Below are 19,333 nucleotides of genomic sequence, written 5' to 3'. Positions count from 1 at the left end.
CCTGTAGGTTCTATCGATTCTGCTATTGAAGGTTCTATTAATGATAGTAGTAATCCACTGTGGTAGAACCTGTAGAACCAGAAACAGAAGAACACACAAAAGTAGGACTTGTAGTTCTAGTAGAAGAACCTTTGGGTTCCACTCGCTTGACTGCTGTTATTTGTATTACTATTCAAAGCCAATAAATTCCATCATGGTAAAACAGTGGAACCACCAATAGTAGAACTCAGAATAATCCAAATAGCAGCACCAATGGGAGGAACGAGATAACCAATAGAACCTACAGTAGAGCCAGTGGATCCAGAAGAATGAACAGTACCAATAGTAGAACTTGTGGGTTCTACTAGCTCTGCTGCTTCAAATATACTCTAAAGAAGATGAAACAGTGGAACCAGGAGCAGTAGAACCCACAGTGCTGCAATGAGTAGAGTCCAGTAGAACCCACGACGATCCAAGCCGTATGCAGTAGTGTTAAATACCTGAGGAACCAAAAGTCGGAAGAAGAAAAGTCTCTAGAACTTGTCCTTCTTTTTATGGAACTAAAACAGCCAATCAGAGCTCACCTCCGTCCTCCAGACACACATCGACCCAATGAGGGCACTGCGGGAACCAGAAGGAGCAGCGGCACACTCCTTCGGGTCCCCGTCCCATTCAGAACTTCTGTAATGTCATTTCCCTCTTCCAGCTGCAGAGTGACCAGGGCGAGGGCAGCACGTGTGCAGTCAGCTGACATTAATCAAACATCCTTTTCACAAACTTGTCCCAATTCCTTTCGGAACAACTTGTGAAAGTTTGCCTTTTTTTTTTTTCCTTTTTGTGTGGCCCAGAATATTATCAGGGAAATCACTATATTGTGTACAAAGATATGAACACATAGCAGAGAGCGTGCTTCTATTAAGAAAACCCTCTCACCAGAGGTTAATTTAATAATTAAATAAACATGACCGCCTTCACGTGAGATAAGAACATCGTGCCACTAATAATGAATGGAAGCCGAAACTGGAGGGCTCTCTTCATAAAGCTCATTTACATGGTCATCTTCCAACTCCACGGTTTAACAATGTGATCACACATTTAAAGGTGTGATTATAAAGGAGCACTCCCAATGTTTTTCACATATTAACACCACTTGGAATGCAGTTCTTTATGTACAGTCAAATGCTACTGAGCTATCTTTCATGGCATCACCACAATAATTCTGAAATCTTTACAATTCGCACATAAATTGGACTGAGTACGTCAAACCTATACCAAGTCTGATTTTTTTTTTTTCATTTGCATTTGAGAAAGGCTTAACTATTGATTGATTTTCCAAATCGGTCTGCTTTGTATTCTTCTTGCTTTTCCATTGAGCTTCCCACTTCTACTGCACATGGTTCACATTGTTTTTGAGTGCGAACCAAAAAAGAAAGGGGAATGGAAAATGTAATGGAAGAGCTGGGGGCAGAGTACTGCAAGCCAAATCTCCACAGGTGTTCAGTACTGTGTGCTCAAATGAAACTGTATTTTAAAACTACTTTCCCTGCTTAGAAACATCCATGAAATTGTTATTTCTTGGTGGTTTGGGCAGATCGAAGCCTCTTGGGGCCAGTTTTGGCTTTAAGGACATGTTTGATGGCCCTGGTCGATAGTATAGATTTTGCAGTTAAGCTTTTTTTTATCATTTTCATATATCATCACAGTGATTCTTCTTATACCTTATACTCAAATTTTTAAATCAAGCTGGTAAAATACATTCCAGTTTTTCTTCCAACCCAAAGGGCAGGTCTGCACGTTGAAAACGACAGATTTAAAGTGCACAAATTGTAATAGGTATCTATATTTAATCCGACCTGAGATCATGTTTGAATAAAGACGAAGACTTTGTGAAAAGAAACAAACTCCATCTTATTAGAACATCACGCATGTAAGGAAACCTTTTGTTGACAGTCCAAGAAGCTTAACTATTAGGAAATCACAAGTTTCACCAAAAACTGATTTTAAGTATCTTCAAGGCAAACTGTGGTGAGCTAGTCAATGTGTCCTGTGATTAGTCAAATTTGGATGAATGAGATTTGGTTTGGAAAGGAGAGACCAGTGAATGACTTATCAGCGCACACATATTCAAATTCTCGTTTTACCTTTTGAAAATAACCTTTTAGAATGATTTGCATGCCACCAGGCTGTAAGACGTGATCTTGTTTTCTTGTTCCCGGCCTACATTTATTTCATCAGCTCAAGCCAACATCTCACCCACATCTTTCTTTTTTCCAGCGAAAATCAATGCATTAAAGCCAAAACACATGTTCTCATTATAAAGCATGCTGTCTCACCTATTGTGCTCATTGACTGACATCAGTGTGTCAAATATTATATTTATATTAGTGTCACTGGATATTGGCAGATGGATCAAACACACAAAGACGTGACTCATGGCAAAACTGATTTAGATTTTTATTATGACATTTGTCCCACTATCATTTACCCTTCTTCGTCTTGGACACCTTCTCCTTCCTCTTCTTCACGTGTTTGGGTACTTTGGCTTTCCGTTTCTCTCGCTGAGCCTCTTTCACCACCTTCTTCCGCTCCTGGAAACAACACACACTATTATTTGAAGCCTCACACTTCAGGACCAATCCAGCCTCAAGCTCAGGTCGTCACCTTTCTGTCCAACGGGTTCTCTTCACTCTGATCCTCTTCATCTTTCTCTCCTTCATCATCCTTGTCCTCCTTGTCGTCGTCTTCCTCATCGTCCTCTGATGAAGAGTAGTCATCTTCGAGGAGCGCAGGAACCTGAGAGAGAAAGGAGTCTGAATTCAGCTCAGCAAGAAGAACAACATGCATGAGGAGGATTTAACGATCGAACCTTTTGAACTCCTGAGAGGTCTTTCTTCAGTCCCGTCAGCGTCTGATACAGAACCTGCAGAGCAAAAATCATCATCACCATCATCAGATTTCATGTCCTCAGATCTCCTCCTCTCCTACTCAACCAATTTATTTAGGTTTAAGACAATTAAGCAGTTAGAATTACTTGGGATCCTGAATGAGTTTCTCTATAAAGGTGGCTATAACCCAACAAAGGCCAGAGAAATGTTTTTTGTTTTGTTTTGCTTGAGGAACAAAATTAGTTGTGGGTCTGATTTCTTCATGGAAAAATAGTGGACAAAGCTAGTATGTAGTTTTTCTGAACTAACAACATCCCCTTGACCTGAACAATCACAATCACCAAAAATCCTTGGAAGAGCAAATTAATTTCTCTAATTTTGTTACCCTTTCGAGGCTGTAAAGCTAAGCTAAGTTGTTTCATCAAATCAGGTTGTCCATTGTAGATTGTCCAAGCTGTTAGCACGACCAATGTTCAACTATATTGTGACCCCTAGTGCTCACAATATAGAGCAAAAGAGTTCACTTTAGAGGAGAATGGGGTGGATGAATCACACACAGTCAAGTAAATCAAATCAATTACTTTTCTTTGATTTTTAGCGATTTTACTATTTTAAACTTACTTTTTAGTCATCAATAGCTTTCACTTGTTTTTTTCTACTTTTCATCATTTCCAGTAGTTTTATCTTAGCAGTTTTACCTATTTGCCTTTTTCTTTAGCAAGTTTTAGACTGGAAAGGGTTTCTGAAAGATAATCGGGTATATTTTAATATAATGATAAATATAAATAAATAAAAACGATATAGCTATTTTATATTTAAAACAAATTAAAGATAATCTGTGTATTTCAATGTAATTAAGCTCAAATAAATTAGAAATATTGATAAAGCTCCAGGAAGCCCCATGTGGCGGTTCTAGACTTGACTCATCTTTATTATCCTGTCTTGAGTTTGACTCTGCTCCATATAAGTCTAACTTGAACTTTCCCAGATTCTCGTTTCTGCAAAGACTGGATGATGCCCTCTTTGGAAAAGTCAGTGCTGGACTATTTTTAGATCCACAGCCTTATAAAGAACAGTTAGGAGTGAAGCCTAGCAGAATCTCCCGAATCAAACTGGATTATTTCAGTCTCAAGTAGACCAGACTACACTTTGACAAACAGCACTGGTCTTTACTGTACTCGTCTCCAGGTTCTCACATTGTCATCGTGTCCGTTGATGGCCGATTCTTCCTCCTTTGTCCTCATCAGGTCAACGTCCCGTTCATAGTGATTCACCTCGGTGAGTGTGCGGGGGATGTAGGCCTTCTTAAAGACCTGTGGAACCGGTTCAAAGACAGTCATGAGGAGTCCGGGGTCACAATCAGACTCGACGTCTTGTGGATTTGTCCTCACCTCCTCGTCCACTCGGTCCTGGTCAGTTCGCTCCTCTGACGTCCGGTCGGCTGCAATCACCATCGCCTGGAGAACACAATCAGCTTTACGTTTTGTTTAAGCATATTAGTTTCGCATAAAATTGCACATGAAGGCTGCACAACATCTGTTAAATATGCGATAAATACAAAGGTTTTTGAAGTTTCTTTCACGCCCTTTGTCCAAACCAGCCGTGCCTGATTTATACGATTTCTTTTTTAGTGGGTGTTTTCCAGCATGTGTGTCTACAGATGTCATCAGAAACATTTAAGAAGCTGAACAATTATTTTGGGATTCGTTTTTCCTTAATTTCTGTGTTGGTATGATATCACCAGGACTGTCAATTAAATCTTAAAAAGATAATTTCAGATTTGTGAATTCATCACACTTTTTATTAATCATTTAAAATGGTATCATTCTGAATTTACATTAGAAAACACATCAGTATCAATATTTGTCAGATTTTAAATGAGCCCAGAAACACATGATCTTAGAAACATTGGAATGTAAGATGACTCTATTTAGTGAAAATCCGTCCAAAGTATCGGTTCATTGCCAATTATTTTCAGAATAATTTATGAGTTAGCAACATTTGCCTCCCAATAACTCGCCTTATTCAGCCTCTGATTGGCTCGTCACGTGCTCATGCTGCATGGTAAGTAAACAAACCAATCAGATCAGTGAATGCAGTGAGTACTGGCCAATTCGAGGCAGAGTAGGGCGGGTAATGGCTTTATCATCCCAGTGGAAAAAATGGTCAACCTGGCTCATAGATACTGCTCAGAGGTGCATCATGGGAGATATAGAGCAATGCCGACTGAAAGACAAGTGGGCCTCAGACCTTCTCCAGGTATTGGTCGATGTTGTGGCAGGTAATCGATGGGTCAGTGACGAAGTCGAACAGCTCTCGGACCGTCATCACAGCGACTCCGCGCTTCACAAAGAATTCTGGTTTAAAAACAAAAGGAACCTTTGATCAGCTCCAGTAAAACATGCCAGTTATCCTGCGCTCATTGCCTCCGTCTCACCATTGACGTTGCTGCAGTCCTTCCTGAGGAACTCCAGAGCGTGAGGATGGTCGTGCTCCACCGACTGGGACACGTCGATGATGTAAGCGTCTCCGTCGTGATACCTGTACAGTAAAGAAACGTCAGAAGCCACAGCAGTGCCACACAGCTAGTCTGTGTATAAGTTCCCCACTTACAGCATGTTGAACTCGCTGAGATCTGCATGGACAAGTCGAGCGTCCTGAAACATCTTCCTCATGTTCTGCAGAACCTGCAAGTACAGCTCCCGGGCCTTGGACTCCGACAACGCTGCGTTCTTCAGGAGAGGAGCCGGCCTGTTCAGGCAGGAAAGGAGTGATCAAAATCAAGATGAAAGACATGAATAAACAACAATCAACACTTACATGTTGTCTTTGCCGATGAAGCTCATCAGGAGAACGTGACTTCTGAGCAGCAACGGTTCTGGACTCGGAATTTCTGCCGTCTGTAACCTGAAACACGCCAACTCTCAGTTGCAGCTTTTCTTGTCCTGATCTATAGAGTTCTATTATATCCATTTCCCATGTCAGATCTGGATCTATCTGGAACGCTCTACCTGTTTTGATCATTTTTGCTGACATCATCAGGGGCTTCTATCTATTTTTTATTCCGATCAGATCTAGTGTCTCACGTGAGCCTAGTTCTTCTCAGTTATTTCAGTGGAGTTCAAACAATCACTTGAAAACACATTATACAATTTAATTCAGGTTTTATCCATCAGATCTGGTTAACCTGCAAGTTTGGGTGTTACTTGGTTCTGCTGGAGCTCAAAATGTCACTCTGACACATCGGTAGAAAGGTTCTGACCTGATGAGGTTCCTCATCTCCTTCTCTGCCCACGTTCTCACCATCTTCCTGGGGTTGCCTTTACAATACCCATGACGGAATCTGCACATCGACACAGACACTCAGTCAGACGTTACAGCTGTTCTGTGGCTGGAGGTCTTATGAGCCGACAGGTGACTGACCTGAACTCTCCGCTGACGTATTTGTCTCGATCTTTGAAAAGCAGGATGGACGTCTTGTAGATCTTAATCGCTCTGCTTTCTCCTGATGACGTGCTGGCGTGATAAACATTAGCCTGAAAGTGGGACATAGACAACTTTTGTACAGATGACACTCCATGTGTAATGTCACATGACTCGGCATGTCATTTTCATGTCACCAAACTCTTGAATCATTATTGTTCCCATGTTAAATTAATCTTTTTTTTCAGTCCACACCAATGACTTTGTTCCATTACTGATCAGAACTGCCATTTATCTAGAGTTTGACGATAAAGACTGATGGTCAATGACAAATGGACAGAGCTGCAATGATGTCAGATGTTAATCCAGGAGATTATCGGACGATACCTCCTTCCCGGTGCTGATGCAGCCATTGATTTCGCTGATGAGTCCTCGACTGAGCATCTTGAAGAGAATCATACGAGTGCGAGGATCTAAAACCTGCAGAAATAGAAATGATTAGTGGGTGATCAGCGGCTTATTAACACAGGCCGGTTTATAATGTTCACCTGTTCCACTGTGGCTCGATCTGACTTGTCCTTCACTCGGTACCTGTGGAGAGCAGCCAATCAGAACCTGAGTAACTGCAGTCAAATGTCCTGCGACATAAATTGAATGAGGACGTACGTGGCGGCTTCTTTCTGTCTCTGCATCGCCGTAACTTTATTGATCACTGAATCAGCATAATTCAATTTATCTGGGAGAAAGAAACAAAAGAGAAGGATTAATTTATCAATGGAACGTTGGATTATTCAGTTTCAAAAACTTCTGTCTGCTTTTCTTCAGACTCAAAAACAACTTCATAAGTGGTGGATCACATGACAGAGTACATACTGACAAATAGTGTGATGAATCTTCATCTTTTTGTATCGTTCTGTATGGTGTTTTTATTTTGCATTCTTCAACTGATTGACATTTTATACATTCATATAAATCCTGGTGGATAGTCACTATATTTCTCTGCCATCCCTGTATGCGTATGTGACAAGTGCGTATGTGTGTGTTGTTGTTGTTGTTGTTGTTACCCAGGTTGATCTTGTGTTCATATTTCCTCAGAGCTTTATCAGAAGGAGTTGATGATGTGAATGCTTTATTCGACGGATTCTGCCTGTTGGACTGAAAAACAAACCAACAGTGTCTGTCAGTGGCTGAAGAGGTTGTTCGATTAATTAATTCACACGTAACTATGAACTGAATTTACCAAGAATAATCAGTAAACGTGTTGATCATTCACAGACACACGTCCACACATTGATTGGCTCTTTGCAAAGATGCCATCATATTTAGTTTTATGGCAATTGAAGCCATCACCATTTTTATGTTGTAGTGGTTAGCACTCTGGCCTCACTGTGTGCGAGGCCAGAGAGGCCAGACTTGGTTGTTTCTGTGTCTACAAAATTGCCTGTTGACATGAACACAAGAGTGTGTGTCTGATTGTCCATATTTCCATTTGCTCTTTGAAGATGTTACACCTATAACCCGATGCCGCAGCCTTAAGCTGCCCTGATTGAAGAGCTGTAATTACGTTAATTGGCCAAAGAAAGATGAGACAAAATGACAATCCCACTATGCACACACCTAACATCTCTTAAAACCCTCAAGAGGACTAATGGAAAACTAAAGAAAACATGTTGTGTATCAACTAGACGATCTCACCTGACTGTTGACAGACGTCCGGTTGTATCTTTTGGTCAGATCTCCCGATGAAGCCCAGTCCCACTCGTCATCCTCCTCATCATCATCGTCGTAGTCATCCTCCTCCTCCTCATCTTCCTCATCCTTGTACTCTGATAAAGGCTGTGTCGTGACGCCACTGGGGTGATTCTCTGGAACCGCTAACTGCTCACTACAGAACAACAACATCAAGAGCTTCATTTAGTTGAGAAACAAAGATGTTTATGTCAACAAACGAATATTATTCGATCTGATAATATTGTTTACCACTTGACATTGTTACTTCATGGTGATGAAGAAGTGAATATGGTTTACACAGTAGACAATGCAAATTTATCTCTCTAGCACCATTCAGACAAGAGAATTCACTGTGCTTTAAAGGAAATCTATTCAAGAAAACCAAATACGAACAGCATAAAAAAAGAGTAAATAAAGTAAAAACGTCATTAAAATATAAGATAATAATGAGTAAAACATAATGTTTCATGGAAAGTGTCACAAAATAAGTGTTTTGTGTCCCGACTTTAAAAGAAGTGAGCAGGAAGTTTGTTTTATAGGTGAGGAGCATAGGAACTAAAAGCTGCTTCACCTTGTTTATTCTGACTCTGGGAACATTGACAAAACCGCTTAATCTGAGATACATTTAGGCCCGAGACCATTCTTTATAGACCAGAAGTAAGATTTTGAAGTGGATCCTATGACAAACCACAGCAGTGATTGAAGCTCAGGACTGGATGAGCTGCAACTATCTCGTTTTTTGTTGATTTTTTTTTTTTTAACTGAGGCATAAACATGCATAATCATAATAATCCAGCCCAATGTAAATAATCATTTTCTGTCAAGCTTGTTTGGTCAGAAATCATGTAACTCTTGTAATATTTACCAGATGGTAGTGAGCTGATTGTTATTGTCAATGTTGTTATTCGATTTCAGGCCAGAGTCCATAATTACACACCGGCGATGTCTTGAGTGACAGAGTCAAGATGAGCACCGACCTTTAACCTTTACTCTTTGGTCATAAAAACAACTACCGATCTAAGTTCTGACACATCCAGTCGAAAGTAGAAGAGGAATTTAAAAGGCAGCGAACATACACAAACACAAAGAGCACGTCCTCACCTGTCTTCCTCTGCGTCATCAAACTGTCCAGGTACACAAGCATCCACCGACATGACGAATAATAAAAGTCAACACACAGCAGATAAAATCATGAAATATCTCAAAAATGTAACTGAAGTTTGGTTTTAATCCACACGGCAGCGTGATCGCCACACCGCCGAATTCCGCACACGTGACTACGGAAGCCGCTGAGTTTAAGAAAGCTGTGGCAGTCCATGTGATCGCCACTGCTGTCAGAAGTTCCTTTAGCCTCCTCCGGCACCTTTTAAACGAACTTTATAAAACGCACGCGTTTCCACGTGTCATTGCTAATTGAAAAACTACACCGAGCATTCGTCTCATGTCAGAAATTAAACGGTGAAAACGCGCAACACTCAGTGTGCAGCACATGCTAGCATTTAGCTCTGATGTGAGAGCTGTGAAGTTTTGAAAAAAAGATGTCCGCGGATCTGAGTCCAACTCCCCGGACTATGCTCGTGTGTGATCGGTCCAGTTTCCTGGACGAGAAGAACCGGGTCAGCACTCAGGTGGAGCAGCTGCGGTTCAACTACAAGGTGAGACGTTAGTTAGCTCCATTCAGGCAGGTGTGTTAGCAGATCGTATGCTACTAAACAAACAAGCCAGGACACACGTGGTAGACTCACACTTCAGGATGACAATCACAAGTTTGTTTGTTTTGGGTTTTTTTTTTATCTTGATTTATTTGTAATTGCTTTACATATTTCAAGCACACAGTTGTTAAAATGAACCCTTATGTGATGTGCCCTGCTTCACATATGTAGGTATCCCTGCTGCTACCTGAATGTAGTTCCCTCCCCTCCCACCTGGACTCTGTTCTAAAGAGCTTCAACAGCTTCTACTTGATAAAGAAGCTGCCAGTGTACGAACTCCTGGACAGAAACTTCCTGGAGACTGCTGTGTACCAAGGTAGCATGCCACACAGCTGGACTGTTGATGTATATGTGTGTTGATATATATATCACTTATTCTGCCTTTTTTTTTTAAGGTAATGTTTATGGTCTCTCACATGGGACTCGGATTGATGAAGACAATTGTGTTGCTCTGATGCCAAATGGTAAGAATCACAGCACCGGTGACATTCTGTGCTTTATCACTTGCTGTTCACAGTCGTATGAATTGAGTTTTACAGAGGAAAACCCAACACTTCTACATTAGGAAGTAGAGGAAACCTGCAGAATTGGACCCAGAGGTAGAGATAATTCGGGTTAGTCAGTAGGAAAAAAAGAGGATAGGACAGAGAGCAAGAAGCTCAGTTGGTCTCCCAACAGTCTCAACCCTTAGCAGCTTTACTAGAAAATGGCCCAAGGAGGCCTGAACCAACCCTATCTGTAAGCTTTATTAAATAGAAAAGCTTTGAGCTTCATCTTAAAAATAAAGAGATGAAGATTTTCTGTGTTTGTGTGTTTGCAGGATGCCTCTGTCTCTCTCTGGACAAAGACTCCTTTGAGATGTTGGGCTTTGAAGGGAAGCCATCCAAATTCAACCACCGAACCAGGAGTAGATATGGTCTGAATTTACTTCCTTCCTTCGTCTCCTCTCTGCTAACACAGATTTGCTTCCCAGTGCGAGCCATCATTCTGATAATGGCCTGATTTACTGACTGGTCTGTCTACAATTGGTAATTGTAATCTGATTACAGTCAGTAAACTATTTCTGCCATGATTTCAGGCTTCTTGTTGTTTTTGATTTGAAGAGTCCAATCTATTGTTTTCACACACTTTCTACGATGGTGTGCAGATTGTTGCTTGTGGTCAACAGCGTGTGACACACCTGTACTGTGTATCTGTGTGCACTACAGTCGTATCTGTCGACCTGACTGATGAGAGCATGGCTCCTGGTGGGCGGGGCCACCAGAGACTCCTCACAGGACTGAAGACCCGGCTTCAGCTGCATACCGACTTCCTGCTCTCACATCATCCAGGTGTGTGACATTATCATCGACGTGAGATGGGCATGTGTGTTGCCCAGGATCCTCTGCTTCACGTCGCTCTTCTCCAACAGGGGGCGGGGCCTCTCTGCAGTCGCTGCTGTCTCGTTGCGATTGGTCGGAGCACCAGCCTCAGATCAGCCAGCACAGTTTGAGCGAGCTGTCCTGCCCTGCCGTGCGCTCCTGTGATCCTCACGGCCTCCTGGAGTGGCTCGGCGCCGTCGACGCAGACATCAGCTGGTGAGTCGCCGTGTCAACGTGTGATCTACGTTGTCACATGGTCATCCGTCGCCCTGCGAAACGCTTCTTCTGCGTTTTCAGCGAGAACTCGTCCAGCAACTTCCTGTCCACGCTGGTGTGTCCAGAACCAAAGACGACGCTCAGCAGAGCTCTGAGCGTCGGGGTCTGTGGCTTCCTGCTGCCGCAGGACGTCCAGCGGTTAATCGACCAGCTCAGGTCAGTGACCTCTGACCTGTGAACGGCTTACAGCTGTGTCCTGAGTTTTTAGGATACAAATGAAAAAGTCACCTGATGCAGTTTAAGCTCGTGTGAATTAACTAAAATAATAATTAACCACTCAACTAAACTAATGATTTAAAAAATCAGTAAGATTTAAGTCATAAACTCCTCAGATTGTCATTGGACATTCTCGTTGGAAGACTAAGACCCTTTTACACTATAAGTTGAATATGTAAAATTTTCATTGCGATTTGGGGTCCATTTACCTGACAACAGTGCTTGGAGCAACCAAAAAAAAATCTATTTGAATGATCAGACTCTATGGAAACGGGGAAAATGCAAATTTTCTTAAAAAAAGAAAAGACACCACAGCCGTAGTAAATATTTGTTTAGCACGTGAGTAGAGGGACAATAACAAATGTGGACTTGCTGGCCTATCCTGATGACACTATTTTAAAACATTCCTATGTAAAAGTGTAATTTTGCGGAAACTAAAATGTAGATGTTAATTCAGCAGCTAACTCACGGCACCCTCTTTGTTGTACAAAGTAATATTGCGACTGTAACCGCCTGGCCTGTCCTGCAGGTGCTACCTGCAGCAGCCCCGGTTGGAGTCCTGGGTGTCGCTGACGGTCCACGGTTTTGTCGACAGTCCAGTGTCGTGGGGGGGAAATGAACACGGCTTCCTGAAAGGAGGCGAGAACTTCTACACACTGCTGATGTTCCACGATCACACGTATCACCTCCACCTGGCCACAGGAGCCCACGACGCCTGTCCGCCCTGATGCCTGCTCTCCACATTTTTACCACAAAAACATTTGGGGATTTATTTTCTCCTGAAAAGAGTTTGACTTTTGAAGATTATATGAACTTGAGACAAGTTCAAAGACTTGGTGATAGGTAACCCTCAAGCCGCGACCGTAAGATCTTTCCGATTTTGAAAGCAACAAATCTGACTGTGTCGACAAGCTAATATGAATAATGCTGAAAGTACTTTTTTATTTAGTCACATTGACTGTAATGTTTCCTATCTTCACACCATCAATCATGCTAAATTCTTGACATCAACTCAAGTTCTCAGTGTGAAGGCACTCCCACAAATGTACCAAATAAACTGAATGGAAAGATTTCCAGATCTACTCTACATTATAGTGTTGAGAAAGTTTGTGAAAAGTTTTATCAGTAACAAGCACTCTGCTTGTCAACATCTCAGCTCGAAATTTGTGGTCAGAAAGGATCCAAATCTGGTTCTACAGATTGCTTCTGTGAAAACAGTTTTTCTTTCCTCCATCTCCTCTGCTTGCGCATGTGGAATTGTTGGGGTTTTTTTTGCTGTAAAAGTGCCTTGAGAAGACTGGTGGAGCTCGAGAAATAAAATTGAATGAAGTGTCGACCTGCACAGGAGGCATCCTGCTCTTGTCTTGAGTGAGCTGGGACTACAAGTGGAGTAAAAAAAGATGATTGGTTAAGAACAGGCAAATATCAAAGATAGGCTAAGATTTTATTTTTGTTCAATTTCAACTATAATAAGTGAAATAAATTGGCTAAAACCTGTTCCATCAGGAGTTTCATCTAGCGGTAATTTAAAACGAGTAGAAATCACATAAATCTCATCTGTAGCTCACTCTCCTGTAAAAGTGATGGTGATTTACTGGGAGGACTTCCCACCTCCCTCAAGAAGCTAAACAAAGAGGAGAAAAGGCAGAGTAGTGAATGTGGGCTTTAATGTATTTTGAACCTATTGATATCGTGAGACACTTAAAATACTGTTGCTTTTATAATGAGCTGTAATCTGGAAATAGGAGTAAAACAGAAAAATCCAACAATTGTAATAAAGCTAAAATATGCAGATTCAGTGTCGAAGTTATAAAAATATAGCATGCCTATCGTTCTAGTTTCTGAGCTGTATTTGTAATTCTACTTTAATTTCATCAACAAGAGTTACATTAACTGATGTACACAATTCCAACCGACCAAAGAATGTCTTACACAAACATAACATGGTCACTGTGTAACTAAGGATAGACTTCAGAAAATAAATATTTCTACAGGTATCAAACACTTTCAAGCAGTTAGCATTAACAGTTCATAAATAATGGAACTTTATTTATTTTCTTTGTGCAGGTCACTGCGCCTCTCAAAGCCTGCAAACTGAAGACACTGGAGGTTTTGCATACGACTTTCTGAAATATTGACATCTGTACAAACCATGATCTCATGATTTCATCAGCGGCACAGAGACCAGCACGCCGGGTCGAAGTGACGCCAGCTTAATGTCACCACAGTCAAGCCTCCTGCCGGGAGGCAGTAGTCACACAGTTCAGCACTGCATCATCAAAAGGGACCACCGCAAGGCGAAGGGTGTGGAGGGGGGGGTACCGAGAGCTCCCCCTGCAGGCTGGACAGGAGCAGGTCCAGACAGAGCGGAGGGACACAAATCTTTCACATCAGCCAATCCTGAGGCTGCTTTATTTAAAAGGAACAGACAATTATTTAATCTACTTTTTTTCCTCACAGTCCATCCATTAGCTTAGCACAGAATATTTCACTTTGTTTAGCTTTAACAACCCTGTACAGATTCCCTTCTGAGTAAACCCTCAGAGGGCATCATGTGTGAACGGTCCAGTGTTTCCTGGTCCGGCCGCTCACACCCGCTGGAATCTGCTCGGGAACCGGCTGCGGATCCATAGTGCTGACGTACCGGCTCGCTCAGCTGGAGAGAGGCTAACACATATCACATGCGTCGTCGGTGAAGCTGGTGTCAAACGCAGACACCAGTTGAGTCCTTGGGTCCTCGGCCTGTTCACAACGAGAGGAGCAAAGATCCACAGCTTCTCACTGTTCAGCTCAGTCCGCCGAGTCAGTGCTTCGGGCAGAGAGGTCCAAGAAGCGGCACGGCCCGGTTCTAGCAGAGCTCAGTCCTCCTCTGCAGGTACTGCAGGATGGAGTCCGTCCCCTGCGACGAGCCCCACACTCTCTTTAGGGCTTCGCACTCGCGCTCGTTGGCTTGCTCCAGAGCACTGCGGCTGGTGCTCCTCATCAGGGCTTTGGACTCGCGCAGGACCTGCAGGAGAGAAGGTGGCATGGTTAATATCGCAGGAACAGATCAATAGCACCATTTCCACCACACAAAAAGTGCCGGGAAGGAACAGAGAATTGCGGAGCAGTAAGGCAAAGCGTAACCGGAGCCCAATCTTTTGTGCCTTTCCTCCGCAGAAAATAGGTTAAAATGTTAGCGGGGTTGAGAGCTCCAGAGATGTGTGACGTAACAGTAATCTCAACCCGGCGGCTGATCTGGACCTTATGCATCCTCTGTTGTTTACATCCTCCGCTTTGCACTAGTTTGATCTGACTTTGTTTTGGTTCCACAACAGCGACTTTAGACGTCGGACCGCCACTTCCTGTGCTTCATTTGCATAAAGTTAACAGGAAGCCATCTTATGCAAATGAGCTCCCAGCATGCACCACAGAGTGCGTTTCGCACCAACAATGAAGCTGGAAATGAGAAAATAACGGTTCCGTAAACACATACCTTCACATTACAAGGATCAAAGAGGTGGACTGTAATAGTGATAACACAATGAAGCTGCAGAAGTGGGTGAATTTAAGAGTAATCAAGCTACATCATTGCTAAGACTTCCCATTTTTCTTTCAAACATAAAAGTCCTTGTAAATTTAAAAGAAAGAAAGAAAAAAAATATACATACATTTTTATTTTTTACAAAAAAAAAAAACGTTTTTATATCAAGTTATAACACATTTTAGGAAATTTAGAGAACAAATGTTTTCAATTCAAAACTCAAATAAATGGCCTTTAGGACAATATAATTCTGATGTGACTGGTTTAATGAGACGATCCATCATTCCCAAAACGAGCCTTCAAAATGCCTTAAAAGAAAACTTGAATGAACTTGAATACATATAGACTTTAACTTAATTTCCACCTGTGGATTTTAGTTTCACATTGTACTGACTCTACACGAACACAGAACTGACCTGCAGGTCAACGGTCACCAGCTCTTTGATCCGCAGCATCACTTCCTGGTTGAAGGTTCCAGGCCAAAGAACCTGAGACACCAAGCCTTTGGCGCACGCCTCCTGAGCCGTCAGCTTCCTGCCGCTCAGTAGCAGCTCGTTGGCCTGCGGCAGGAAACCGTCAAGTGTGAGCTACGTGAAGCGGTGAGGTGAAATAGCCTGTGTTTGAGTCGAGGACTGACCGAGGCGATGCCCATGACGCGAGGGAAGGTGAAGGATGAGCAGGCGTCCGGCGTCTGGCCGTATGACATGTACGGCGTCTGGAACCAGGCCTTCTCATTGGCCCACACCACATCGCACAGCGGCAGGATAGCGGCGCCGAGGCCGAGCGCTGGCCCGTTCACGGCCACAACAATGGGCTTCTTGAACTGGATGAAAGTGTTGATGAAGGTCCTGAGGACGCAGAGGTCAGACACGTGGACATTATACTTCAGGAACATAAAAAGACCTGGAATACATCTAGCGTCTTGCTGACATCTGCTGATCAGTCAGACTATGAAGGTACATCTCATTTATTGATCAACTATTCAGGCGTTTCACTGATCTCAATCTTTTCCCCAATTTCAACAGACATTTCATTGTAGCCATTCTCGGCGATGTTTGTCTATGACATCTCTGTCAATATCCGACACCAATTCTTTTAGGTCTCTCGTTAAAAACACTTTGTTTTGATAACATTTAACGCTAATCTAAAGTAAATTTAGATACTTCACAATAACTACGTTTTTCAACAGATTTAGACGTTTGACAAAAATGACCAATTTCAATTTCAAACCAGCGAAATCTGCGGATCGGCAGAAGACCGCCATCCATGCTTTACCCTGAAGCGTTACCTGATGGTTTCGGCCATCTTGATGCTTTCCTTCTTCCTGTCATCTGTCAGCCGCCTGATGAAATACAAGTAGTCGAGGCCACAGCAGAAGACGCTGCCGACGGCGCCGAGCAACACCAGCTTACTGTCGTCTGATGCTGCCGTGGCCATGGCACTCTGGAGCTCCTTCATCACCTAACAGGGAGGGGTAAAGTATGTTAACACTCATTACCCCGAGAGAAACTGTAGAGATGAGTTTGGGGCTGACGAGAGAGGACCCGCTTTATGGTATGGGGCTGTTTTGTGGCGGCGTGGCCTCACCTCCGGATTGAGCGTGTTGTTTTCCGAGCTCTTGGTGGACAGCAGGATGTGAGTGAAGCCATCCTGTTTCTTCACCACGATGTCACGGTAACGGTAGGCGCTCTCCGTCTGTCGCACGCTGAACCTCAGACGCTTGTCAAATGCCGAACGCTCCTCCAGCCGACGCTTCCCTGTTGCGCTGGTCGCCCCGGTGACAGCACTCTGTACGCCCGAATTCCCACTGGCTGCAATGGCTTCCATCAGAGCAGAGTTTCCTGGAGACAGAAAGCACAAAATAACGATAGAAACCAAACCGACCTTTTCTCTATTTTAGGTTTAAATAGCCCCACTGTTTGCATTATTAAGATGCATTCTCAAATGCAATTGCTCAAATGAAACGATAACAAAAGAGATCGATTATATTGATGACCAAATACCCAGAAACCATTTTAAGTACAAATTACATGTTTGAAGTTGTCTGCTGTTTTACGTTTAACTACTCAATGTGGCCTGATGTAGCTGAAGAAATTGTCTGAACTGATACAACATATAAGAAAATGCAATGTATGGCTGTTTTGTTGACCATTTGTATGAATGTTGTTAAGACTATACTGAGGGAAATAAAAATTGTGCACAAATAAATACAATCATTCCCTTCAACATGTGATCTGTGAAAAACTCACTTGTCCCGCTGAGGGAGCGCATGGCAGCTGGTGTGATGGGGGTTTGAGGCGGGGCTGGTGGGTTTTGGCTGCGGGGTCTGGTCCCCATGCGGGCCCTCTCTTCTCCGGGCCCCAGCTGAACTACTGCTGGTTTCTCCAGCAGAGCCACCTCAGGTGGGACTAGATGGGCCTCCTGAGCTCCCGCCTCCAGGCTCTGAGCTGCCTCACTGGGAGACTCTTCGGAGTCTGGCCGGCTGTTCATTGGACTCTTTGGGACCAGGATTTTGATGCCAGTCTTTGACAGATCCACACTGCGGCGGGCGGAACCGGGCTGAGAAGCCGACATCAGGCTACCACTTAACCGGTCCGCAGGTGGTGGCTGCTGGGAGTCTACAGAGGTTGGGCGGATTGGTAACGAGTGGGGCGGTGGAGCGGAGCTAAGGGGCGGCTTTATCTGATTGCGTTCCGACCCCCCACTCATCTCACCACGTGGGGCAGCGGAGGGCCTGTTGGGCAGTTTGTGGGCAGGGTTACAGTGGCGGCTGGGGGAACTTCGGGTGGAGCGTAGCAGCGTGCTGTCCCTCTGCCGCTCAACGAGCTGACGGTTAAAGTCATGGACATAGATCATGCAGGTGGAGAGATTCGTCTCCGGCTCCCAGGTGTCGCCCTCTGAGCCATAACCTCTCCACCGAACTAGGTACTCCACCTTCCCCTTCTTATTCTTCCTCCTGTCCACGATCCTCTCCACCTGCGGGACACAGCTATTAGAACCAACATCATCATGTCCATCCCTTGTTATAAGCTTATCATAAATATAATTAGCATAATTTAGTTTCAATCAAGACACCCATGTCATCAATATTACTATCATGTGGATAAGAAGACAACCAAACCAGCCACTCACTACTTACTTAACTAATCAAGGTCACGTGATAATCAGCTGATCAATTTGTCTCACATTTAAACAAACAATTCGTGAGCAATATTAACTCCACAAATAAAAAAAACCCATCAAACCTGGGTTCAAATGAAGGTACCAAAGCTGTATAGATTATAAAAAACTAAGAATTTAGAAATTGTGTAGTATTAATTATAAAGTAGCACCTGCTCAAACTTTGAACAAAGTTTCCAGAACTACCCTTTATACAGTTTATGGTGAGTTATCTTGTGAGCGATCACAGTATTTGACACATTTCGTCATCCAGCACGAAGCTAACGGGAAGCTAATGCCGGGCTAGCTTCCAGCTAACTCAGCTGACTAGTTTCTATCTGGGTCGACTGCAGCTTCCGGGCCTTGAGTCGAACCACACGAGTCTCTGAGCAGCTAACCAGCCGCTTTGTGTCACTTTTCCCCGGTTCTCCGGGCCCTGAAGGTGAAGTTCACAAACTTAACCAACTCTCAGCTTTTCATCCCCTGTTAGCAGGTTAGCATTAGCTCGCGTCACCTCGTAGTACTCCTCGGTCGCCATGGAGACTGTGCACGCTCACGAGCAGCTTCCAGAAGCTTCTTCAGTCGAGCAGCACCATGGGAGAAAGTTTCCGCGGCAGTCCAGTTTCGGTAGGAGGCTCCGCTCACCGACGGGACGGTCCGGTGTCACACTCGCACGGAAGCTAACTGTTAGCCTCGGCAGAGCGGAAACGGACACTAAAAATAAAAGCGATGAACGGAAACACTAACCTCCAAAATAAAAGCAGTGAGCGGAACTTTATCATTACAATTTTTTTTTATTTTTTTTTTTGTGGTGGTGGTGGTGGGGAGGGGGTTGTTACCAAATTGTTACCATGCAGAAAGTTTCGTTTACTCCTGTTCAGGAAAATATCCATCCATCCACCCATCCATCCATCCAAACATCTCTCCATCCATTCATCCACACGATGGCGCCCCTCAAATGCCAAGCGGTGTGACTGTTCTTCGTTCAATCCATTCCATCATCCATCCATCCATCCATCCATCCATCCATCCGTCCATCCATCCATCCATCCACCGATTCATCCAGCC

General features: G+C 43.5%; 3 protein-coding genes across 3 annotated transcripts; 1 reads left to right on the top strand and 2 right to left on the bottom strand.

The window, feature by feature from the left end:
• Positions 1–2,416: 2,416 nt before the first annotated feature.
• Positions 2,417–9,266, bottom strand: riok1 (RIO kinase 1 (yeast)). The gene is made up of 17 exons (XM_080504062.1): positions 9,120–9,266; positions 7,983–8,172; positions 7,352–7,442; positions 6,954–7,023; positions 6,836–6,878; positions 6,675–6,767; positions 6,288–6,400; positions 6,127–6,207; positions 5,685–5,771; positions 5,478–5,615; positions 5,302–5,405; positions 5,115–5,221; positions 4,256–4,321; positions 4,061–4,177; positions 2,846–2,899; positions 2,641–2,772; positions 2,417–2,567 (listed from the first exon to the last, which is right to left on the bottom strand). Exons 1-17 carry the CDS (start codon positions 9,170–9,172, stop codon positions 2,457–2,459), a joined length of 1,650 nt encoding a protein of 549 aa, XP_080360188.1. The 5' UTR covers positions 9,173–9,266; the 3' UTR covers positions 2,417–2,456.
• Positions 9,267–9,388: 122 nt separating this feature from the next.
• Positions 9,389–12,594, top strand: rpp40 (ribonuclease P/MRP 40 subunit). Its single transcript, XM_080504069.1, has 8 exons — positions 9,389–9,673; positions 9,902–10,046; positions 10,126–10,194; positions 10,551–10,646; positions 10,939–11,061; positions 11,142–11,307; positions 11,389–11,523; positions 12,113–12,594. The coding sequence occupies exons 1-8, from the start codon at positions 9,557–9,559 to the stop codon at positions 12,309–12,311; spliced, it is 1,050 nt and encodes a 349-aa protein (XP_080360195.1). The 5' UTR covers positions 9,389–9,556; the 3' UTR covers positions 12,312–12,594.
• A 658-nt stretch (positions 12,595–13,252) lies between these two features.
• cdyl (chromodomain protein, Y-like) lies at positions 13,253–18,944 on the bottom strand. The gene is made up of 7 exons (XM_080504061.1): positions 18,780–18,944; positions 17,356–18,082; positions 16,694–16,947; positions 16,395–16,567; positions 15,744–15,954; positions 15,523–15,666; positions 13,253–14,590 (listed from the first exon to the last, which is right to left on the bottom strand). Exons 1-7 carry the CDS (start codon positions 18,801–18,803, stop codon positions 14,432–14,434), a joined length of 1,692 nt encoding a protein of 563 aa, XP_080360187.1. The 5' UTR covers positions 18,804–18,944; the 3' UTR covers positions 13,253–14,431.
• Positions 18,945–19,333: the final 389 nt, after the last annotated feature.

Source organism: Blennius ocellaris (genome assembly GCF_963422515.1).
Source record: "Blennius ocellaris genome assembly, chromosome: 10".
Taxonomy (NCBI): domain Eukaryota; kingdom Metazoa; phylum Chordata; class Actinopteri; order Blenniiformes; family Blenniidae; genus Blennius; species Blennius ocellaris.
Note: the sequence above shows the minus strand (reverse complement) of the source record. Positions and strands in the feature narration are given on the sequence as shown.